At 38.1% G+C, this 9,316-nt stretch overlaps 1 protein-coding gene across 1 annotated transcript; it reads right to left on the reverse strand.

The window, feature by feature from the left end:
• Positions 1–1,371: 1,371 nt before the first annotated feature.
• tmem51b (transmembrane protein 51b) lies at positions 1,372–9,014 on the reverse strand. Its single transcript, XM_023410719.2, has 3 exons — positions 8,746–9,014; positions 3,167–3,596; positions 1,372–2,860 (listed from the first exon to the last, which is right to left on the reverse strand). Exons 2-3 carry the CDS (start codon positions 3,580–3,582, stop codon positions 2,407–2,409), a joined length of 870 nt encoding a protein of 289 aa, XP_023266487.1. The 5' UTR covers positions 3,583–3,596; positions 8,746–9,014; the 3' UTR covers positions 1,372–2,406.
• Between the last annotated feature and the right edge of the window lie 302 nt (positions 9,015–9,316).

The following is a 9,316-nucleotide window of genomic DNA, read 5'->3' on the forward strand; positions in this document are numbered from 1 at the left end:
ATAAAACATCATAAAAACGTCATAGTATAGTAAGGCATAAAAAGTCATAAAAACGTCATAGTATAGTAAGGCATAAAAGTCATAGTATAGTGAGGCATAAAAAGTCAGTATAGTAAGGCATAATAAGTCATAAAAACGACATAGTATAGTAAGGCATGAAAAGTCATAAAAACGACATAGTATAGTAAGGCACAAAAAGTCATAAAAAAAGTCATAGTATAGTAAGGCATAAAAAGTTATAAAAACGTCATAGTATAGTAAGGCATAAAATGTCTTAGTATAGTAAGGCATAAAAAGTCATAAAACCATCATAGTATTTTAAGGCATAAAAAGTCATAGTATAGTGAGGCATTAAAAGTCATAGTATAGTAAGGCATAAAAAGTAAAAAAAAAGTAATTGTATAGTAAGGCATAAAAAGTCAAAAAAAAGTAATTGTATAGTAAGGCATAAAATGTCATAGTATAGTAAGGCATAGTATAGTAAGTCGTATAAATGTCAAAAAACATCACAGTATGGAAAGGCATAAAACATCACAGTACCCTAAGGCATAAAACGTCATAATATAGTTTATACTGTGCAGCAAACTTCAGATGTCGCAGCTCCATTATTTTACACATCAGGAAATTTCAAACCTGATACATGGTGACAGTATTTTAACTTAGAAAAACGTATTCTCACTAAACTGAGCTGTTAAACAGTTAAAATGAATCAAAATTGATGTTCACAGTAAAATGAAATATACCATTGTGCTATCGTACTATGACCACAGACAGAAACAGGCAGTTCATCTCCAATGTATACAGTTATCCTAAAGTTTTCATAATTGTGTCTCATTGTAGCCTGTTTTCAAATTTGTTTAAATTCACAAATAAGCATTACTATAACCAAAGCACTCAACGATTTTTGTTTGAAATTCAAATAACTATCTTTAAACACACTGTGAAGATTGCATACATTTAATAATAACAACAGTTGATTCTGGTAACACAAATTCCATACCTGCTAAATAATTTTAGTTATACAAAGCCTGTATAATACCTCAAGCCATTGTGGAAAGTCTGAAATTTAACAAGAGGCCCATCTATATCTTCACACTGATATATCAGAAATAGTTTCACACTTTGCACTACTATTTTCTTGTTCTTATTTATTTTAGAGGACCTGTTCAGATGAGATGTAAGCACAATGGAGCAAAGAAAAAATGTACAGCGCTCACTTCACTTCAGTCTTTTACCTTTTTTACCCACTGGGGGTCGCTATATAAGAAGCAATGAGTGTGTGGTAGAGAGTCTAAAATTGGGATTAAACAATTTAAATGCCTGTTTGAGCATTTTGAGTTTGTCATGGTGACAGAAAGAGCAAAGCAAACATATGCAGTTAGATTTTATTAACTGAATGTACAAAGACAATATTTATCTCTTTCAATATTAATAGAGTTCTATTGAACTTAAAGCATGCAAATGACACAAATCAGAAAATGCAGCAATAACTTAATTACGTGTTTGAAGGGCACCAATGGTGGTTCAATTTGTATTTAGCATAGATCTACTAGCAATCAAAGCTGAAGACATTTTCACTGACATTACTCACTTACATCACTAACAAAAACAAACTCTTGACGTGATCGTAAATGAAATAGAAAAACATTTATTCACCACTTTTTTTTAACACATATTAAAAACATAGTTACAGGGATTTCAACATTTAAACACATAGTCATATGAAGCAATGCAAGTTTAATTGCCAATATGACATCCCATACTAGAATATTCAGTGGTTATTGTTCCAGAGAATATTTGTCTTCTCTTAATATCTGTATCAAAAGGTCATTTGAAGCTGTTTCTTTAAGACAAGACATTTAAAAACAATTTACAAAAACATTCAGAAAGAGTCAAAGTTTTTGGCCTCAGTGCATTTTCTTCAGTTACAAATCACAGAAAAGTGGTGCATCTGATAGTTATGATACTTGATACCACTTAAAAAACCACCAAGGCAGTTACTTTCCCTTTTCCCCTTTGAATCACAATATATGGTTTCAAATTTCCCACAGTTCACAACTGATCAGACTCAAAATACAGCAACAATAATAATTCCAGGTGAAAACCATATTATAATTGCCTATTAAATAAAACTGACAGGCTGTCCTAGTTATAGTAGAAAGATCCTTTCACACAGACCCAGTAATGCAGAATAAATACGCCAATCACAAGCTTCACTGATAAAGAACACGAGATTCACTTTTAATTTCAAGAAAGTGTCTACACGGCCTCCATCACACCGCTCGCAGCCACAGTTAACCTATTTAACACCAACCTTGAAAATGGGTTTTTCAAAAATGTTATCATTAGTCCATTTAACACAGAGATATTTTTATTACACAGGAACAGGCGATAAGGGAGAGCTACCTACTGTAATTCTGGCATCTTATTGTCATACTGCGGTGGTGGAGTGATCGGTTCAATGGTGACTGGATTCTGTGTGGGGCTGCGAATTTGGAGACGGAAGTCCTTCAGGTGCAGTTTGTCTGATTTGATCCTCCTCACCCGCAGGGGCCTCAGTAAACGGCTGGCACGGCTGCTGCTGCGGGTGGGCAAGCTGGGGTTTGGTGTGAGGCCAGGGTGGTCGGCCTGGGGTTCAGCAGCAGGTTGGGCGGGAGCCGGTGTGGGATCATTAAGAGGGGTGTCTTCAGTGGGATTGTTCGTGGACTCTGATCCCTCATTTTCCACAGCTGCTATGATGTCCTCATAGGACGGCAGCTGGGAGGTGCTCTGGCGAAGGTTGCTCTGACGGACGGGGTAATCGCCACTGCCAACGACCTCCTCATAGCTTGGCACGTTGAACGTAGTTGGATCAGCAGCTCTGGAAAAGGATGCAAGAGGTGATCCTCAGTGAGAAAGCATGTGGAATTTTATCCAGAGAACTTCTTGCTCCATGAAACAGACATTAGATTTACAACTACAAGTTATATCATCTAATATGTGAACTATTCTTTTTCATTTCATCATATTTTTTTTTCATTTTGTATTTTCTAAAAGTTACCATGTGTAGAATGTATATATAATTGTAGCATGTTTTAAATTATTTTGATGGAGTATTTGTTTGTTCAAACATGAAACCATCCCAATGATAATTGTTAAAAGAGAAGAAAAATTGTAAATCACTCACTCCTCCCCAGCCACATGGCCCATAAGGGGGCCTCCCGTTGGCGCTGGCTGGTTACTGCTGTTGCGTGCTCTCCTTTTGCTCCTCACACCGAGGAAAATGGACAAGAGCAGCATGGCTACACCAACTCCAACCAGCACCATAGCCACTGATGAAGACTTTGTGCCGTCTGTGTCCTCCTCATCACCATCCCCGCCCTCAGGCTCTGTGGTGGAGTTGCCTGATGGAGCAGGGGACTCTTCCAAGCTTTCTCCATCCATGGGCATCACAGTCCACACAATCATGACAACACCCAGGGCGATGAGCCCGACTCCCAGGGCACACAGGGCATAATGGGCGCCTGAGCTGGAGCCCTCTGAGTTGGAGGGCCTGTTAGGACGGTTGTTGCCGCCACATATCGTACCTCGACTGGAACACATCCCTGATGGACAAACTGCAACAGAGAAGAACCATAAGAGACCAGAGATAAGAAACCACAAACACATTCCAACTGGAAAACTGACAGATCTAAGATTATTTAAGTAGTGCTATCATACAAAGATGTATTGTAGCCTTGCTCTCCTGACATTAAGCACACCTCCTATAATTTACTGGTGCTATGCTGACTCTTGCAGTAAACAGAAAGATTGTTTTCTTCTGGTTTGTGCCTCTTTTGTCCAGTGGACTTGCTGTGAAACCATTGATGGAGTGTAATGTTCACTGTCAAACAGTAGGTGCAACGTTGTGGCTCTGGTAAATGATGACAATGAAAACCTGCTGAGAAAAGAGTGAATGGGGCTCTCAACATTAAGAGGAAGTCAGAAGTAGTCAGTAAAATAGCAGCTAATGATTCAATTGAGTCTCGCAGAAGTTTAGGCAGACACAGAGGTAGATTTACCATCACATGGTTCATATACCGCATGACCACAAAGACTCATCCCTAACACCACATGGTGCATGCTAAAATGTGATAATCATTCTATCTGTTATCTTGCCAATTCAAGCCCAAATTCTTCAGATTTGTTCCAGAGCATCACATGAGCAGAGCTACACCGCCAACTTAAAAAGCATTTATTGCAGAAAGACATGGTAAAAATCTCAACGGGGTGAGTCCTAAATGAATTTCTGTGGCATTGTTTTGATTGTTAAGGTGATGAATCTGGCTGCATCTGGTAATAAATGTGTTGATTTATGGTTTGTACATTCTTAAAACAGAAAAAGTGCTTTGACTGCTACATTTTAAGAAACAGAAGGAGAGCAGCAGCGTGGTGAAAAAACAGGTTATGAGAAAACAAGTGCAGCGGTAGGCCCACACGTGTCTTAACATGATAGACATGTAACTGAGAGACAGTATAACAGACGAATGACTCACACTTCAGGAATGGGGTGACACAAATGGTGATGGTATTTAGCAGCATAAAATAAGCAGAAGATTCATTATGAAATATACAGTATAACACAATGGAAGAGCAGACCTATTACAGGTGATAGATGTAACATCAACACTTTGCACAATAAAATGTAATTCAATAAAACTACCCTACAAAACCACTTCTTTTATGAAGCATGATGTTACTTTTTTGTGACTCAGCTCTGGTAACTTGTGAACAATACTTTAAGTGTTCATGCTCTTGAACATGTAACGTTTCATTTTCTTTTTGTCCACTTGAGGGCAGCAGAAACATGTTATGAACACAACATTAATATACCATCTTATGTGGTGAACTTGTTATTTATACATTTACTCTAATTCTCTGTAGGTTCATCACTACAAACGACCTCGTTAACACTGTCACATTATCACGTGATACATTTTTGTTAAGAAAATATCAATTATGGTTGCTTTAAATGCAAACCCATTGCATTAGTTACACCAAACTTCGGCAAGACACCCTTTTTTTTTTTTTTAAACAGATACTCTTGCTTTTTTTCACCCTTAAAAACAAAGCAATGTCTTTTTGTAACCCTTTGTCACAGGTTGCACATGTCCACAAGCTGTGAGCAGTTAATCATGGATCTTTTATTTCAATATTTTTTTTATGAGAATAAAGAAAAAGCTAAATTAAGCATAAAAATGTTTTCTTCTTCCCTATTATGATTCTTGGCCACAACCTCCCATGTGGGAACCACAACTTTAAAAAAAAACTGATCAGATTACATCATCTGAAATATGTTACTACTGAGGTGACTCATGAACTAAAGTGTTTGGAATCACGTTCACAAAGTGACATCCGACAGGAAGTATTCATTTAAAAAAAAAAAAAAGAAGAGGAAATTGCAGCCGAAAAAACTCTGCATCTGGTCAGCACCTGGTTGGAAACAATGTTTAGGTTGTACTGCAGGGCTCATAAATTGCTTCACTGGTACTTAAAGGTGGTGGTGTGAAGAAAATGTTCTTTGTGCTACCACTGCAGTCCACACATTTATATGTATATCTTTGAGCATTGGGCAGGATGGATTCCTATTCACAGTGTTAAAACAAATTCTGGCTCCACAATATTCAGAGCCGAGCAGGAAACATTTTCCACTCCACACTACGCACATGCAGCAGTCATCTGCTACTGTAGCCCATGAGATTCAGTAGTTGATGGGTTGTGTTCCCTGGACTGCCCTCCTGCATACAGTATCAATGTAATACTGCGCTGTTCTGTACACACTATATTTTTGGTTGCTGTTTATTAGATGCTGGCGCTGGTGTGTCTGGTACAAATCAATGCATGTTCAGACTGCATGTTTACTTATATTAAAATATTAAAAAAGGTGTTTATTGCTCATTATGGTGTATAGTAAAAAAGGTAACTAAAACTTTATTATTTTAACAATATTATGTATTAAATTCCACAATTGTTCCAGTGTGACAATATTTTATACATTGTTTCCTGCAAAGCTCCCATTACAGAGCTTTTATATTACCTTTCATACGCAAAACACATGTATTGTGGGATTTGAATGTCTTGAATAACAATATGCAAAACTGTACAACACTACAAATAATACTCAACATTTAAAAGTGTTGAATGTTGTACACTGTGTCATCACCATATTTATCAAACATGTAGCGTTATGCCTGAATGAACGTCTATGAGCAAACGTGGCATTTTCAACAGACCTTATGTTGTCTGATCTGTTGACTTTGTGCAGCAGATCAACATTTTCTTTTGCTTGATTTAATTTGCCTACGCACTACTTGAAAATGGCAGCTGAAAGTGGAGAGTAGATTTAGTTCTCCAGTTTGTTTGATTTCTTATTAATATTCAGTCCGATTAAGCTGATGTTGTTATACATATCTTGGTTCACACTGGAAACTACATAGCAATAGTTCAGTACGTACAAACATGGAACAGATGAAACTGTTCAAATGGTAAAGTCATGTTTGCAGGCTTGTTTGAGACTACGCTTTGTTTTCAGTCACCTCTTTTTATGGCAGAATACAATAATATGTAAATGTACAAGTCACGGAAAATATCTGAGGTGATATGGATGATAACTGACTTAGCCTTTTCTTATGACTCAAACAGACTGTACCATAAATATACTGTTTAAACAAAAAGTGAACTTGTTGGTCGAGTCTTTTTTTTGGGGCCTCTGGTTTAAAGCGTTTCAGGAGTGCGGCTGGGAGGTTGCCTTTCTTCATTGAGAACTTCTATAATTTTGAGACCACAACAAAGTCAGTACAGTTTACATGACCTTTTATTCAAGTTATTAATCAGTTAAAATCTCAAGCATCCATCCTTTGATGCCCATCACCTGATGCTCTGTTCTAAGGGCACTCCTTACATGATGAACTTCTCATTTATGATTTAAAGGAGCAAGTATTTAAGGCATGTCAGCAGTTTGCATAAATGCTAGTTAATTAGTCCAACCCTTCATGCAGAGCACCTTTTGTTCGGCACCTTTTGTTCTGATGTATAGAAATGATGGGATAGGCAGGGAGGGCTGAATGATGTTAAAACAGGGGTCCTGATTGCTATGTATGCATGAAAGAGGCCAGCAAAGCTGCATACTGCTAACAGTGGGAAAAATAAATGATCTTTGGAAGATGTTATTGACACACTGGCATCAGTAACGCAGTGCGTTTCCCTGTGATACTGAAGCAGGTGTTTCTGTCCTTTCCTGCAGATATTTAACTGTTATGCTTTCTGCTAGTTCAGCCATTTATTATACTTATTGGCTCTTTGACATTGAAGTAGCTGCATACACTATGTCTGTGTTGAAAAGGATGAGACTCAGCAGTTTGGAATACATCGTTTGATCGGATCTGTCAGTACAACTCCTTGAAAAGACCTCAATTCATTGAATAGATAAAGTGGTGACTGGATATTATTGTCTACTGACTTTCAGTGGAATCATATTCCGACAATACAATCATATCATTTTATGGTTTACAAAATTATGTTATTCTAATAAATGATTCAAGGAACATTTTTGAGTTTGACAGGTTATTGTTGACCTTGGAAACAGCCGATGACAAAACAATCTCACCGCTACAGGTGCTCAGAACCGTAACATCAACATTAACAGTTCTGTGACGTTTGTGCAAACCCATTATTCTGATTAGGACCATGAGACACAGGTGAAAGCTCCAGAGCAAGCAGGTACTGTAAGTGGATCTTGAGTTGAGATTGTTTCGTTAATTACGGTTTGTATTTTACAAGTGTGAGGAGTTTGGTCCGATGTAACGTAGTGGAGCACGGTTTATCGCATTAAACGTCAAATGGAGACTTGCACTTTGGTACAGGGACGCATTGATTCAGTACACTGAATCAGTATTGTATCCGCTTTGACACGGCTGATGATCAACATTAAATACAGTTTCGATGGACTTGACTTGCTGTCCAACTACACTAGAGGTTGGTGCATCCACAGTTTGATCTCAGGTGTTCGTAAAACTATAAAACTGAAAGGAATTCACTGAATGAATACAGTATAAATGATTTCTGTGTTTTGCAAATTTATGCTGTCATTTAGGGTCCTGTTTCCCTTCGCAGTTATATATATATCAGCATATATAGTACTACTCAAAAGCTTGGACATACTTTCCCATTCACTTGAATTCACTTGTGCCACTAGCTCTGTATTAGTATCATCATCAAGGACAAAATATGGTGACAGATTCTGCCAGTCTGAATTTAAACATCAGTCTTGAGTCCTTTGTAGCCTTAGTTGCAGGCCTGCTGAACAGCATGCATGGGTGTGTCCTGTTCAACATCAGGACGTTTCCAACCTTAAAAAGCAGTTTATCCTGTAAAGAACACAGGCCTACTTGCTTTTTCTATCAGGCTACTGTATGAGTAACCCCAACAGCTCAATCAATGACTCAGTATTGGTGCAGGAAAAGTGGTTAAAATGGTGCAAGAATCTCTGTCCTTCAGCCAGTTTCCAGCCACTGCTTTCATTGTTTGTAAAGTAGGAAGGGACTTCAGAGGGAGGACCTGTCCCTTCACAGGAACGACACTATAGACTCAACTTAAAACGGGCGCTGCTCTGAATGAACGCCTCAACAAGAAAAGATCAGGCTACTACTCATCCACGACACCAGCTCAAAGTGACCATGGGCTTAGTCATGAGTTCTCGTGGTGAAGGTGATCTGCGAGAGGCCTTACCTTTTCACCGCTCAGTGTCCAAGGACTTCCCTCTTCATCGGTGAGTTACCTGAATCACGCAGGTGTTTTCAGGAAGACCAGAGACAGAGCGAAAGAGGAAGAAAGCATAGACGCAACAACTGACGTCACGTTCAACGGATGGTTATCTTTTAAAATCACGGAGCGGATTTTCTTCCTTTAATATTTACCGCTACATATAACAATATAGTTTACAGGAACTTTGTTCAAGTTCCAGCCGTAGTGAAACCTCCCCTCTCCTGGCTCTAAAGTGGCTGTGTGCCTACGTTTTCCCCTTGGTCCTAGCGCTGCTCAAGTAAACTTCCTCTGGGAACAAATTGGAGGGAGAGCGATACAGCCGGAAACAGATGAAGTAAATAGAAGTGAAGTATTATCGAATAAAGTAACCTGGTTAATGTTGTGTTTAAGTTATGTTAAGATTTAAGTCACTACTAAAGCGGAAAAGTCATATGGCTGAATAATTATATCAATATCAATTTATTGCCTAACTCTCAAAATCTCTCTCAAATGAAAAAATACTAGGCCTATTAAGGCGTGTTGTAAAGACATTCAA

The sequence above is a fragment of the Seriola lalandi genome, unplaced genomic scaffold (genome assembly GCF_002814215.2).
Source record: "Seriola lalandi dorsalis isolate HSWRI2012SDOR001 ecotype SW California unplaced genomic scaffold, Sedor1 jcf7180002054431, whole genome shotgun sequence".
NCBI lineage: Eukaryota > Metazoa > Chordata > Actinopteri > Carangiformes > Carangidae > Seriola > Seriola lalandi.

Excerpts from the sequence above, each read along its gene's own strand:
- tmem51b (XM_023410719.2), bottom strand. The coding sequence starts at position 3,582 with ATGTGTTCCAGTCGAGGTACGATATGTGGCGGCAACAACCGTCCTAAC. Across the intron at positions 2,861-3,166 it reads GGCCATGTGGCTGGGGAGGA|AGCTGCTGATCCAACTACGT; the intron begins GTGAGTGATTTA and ends ATCCTTTTCCAG.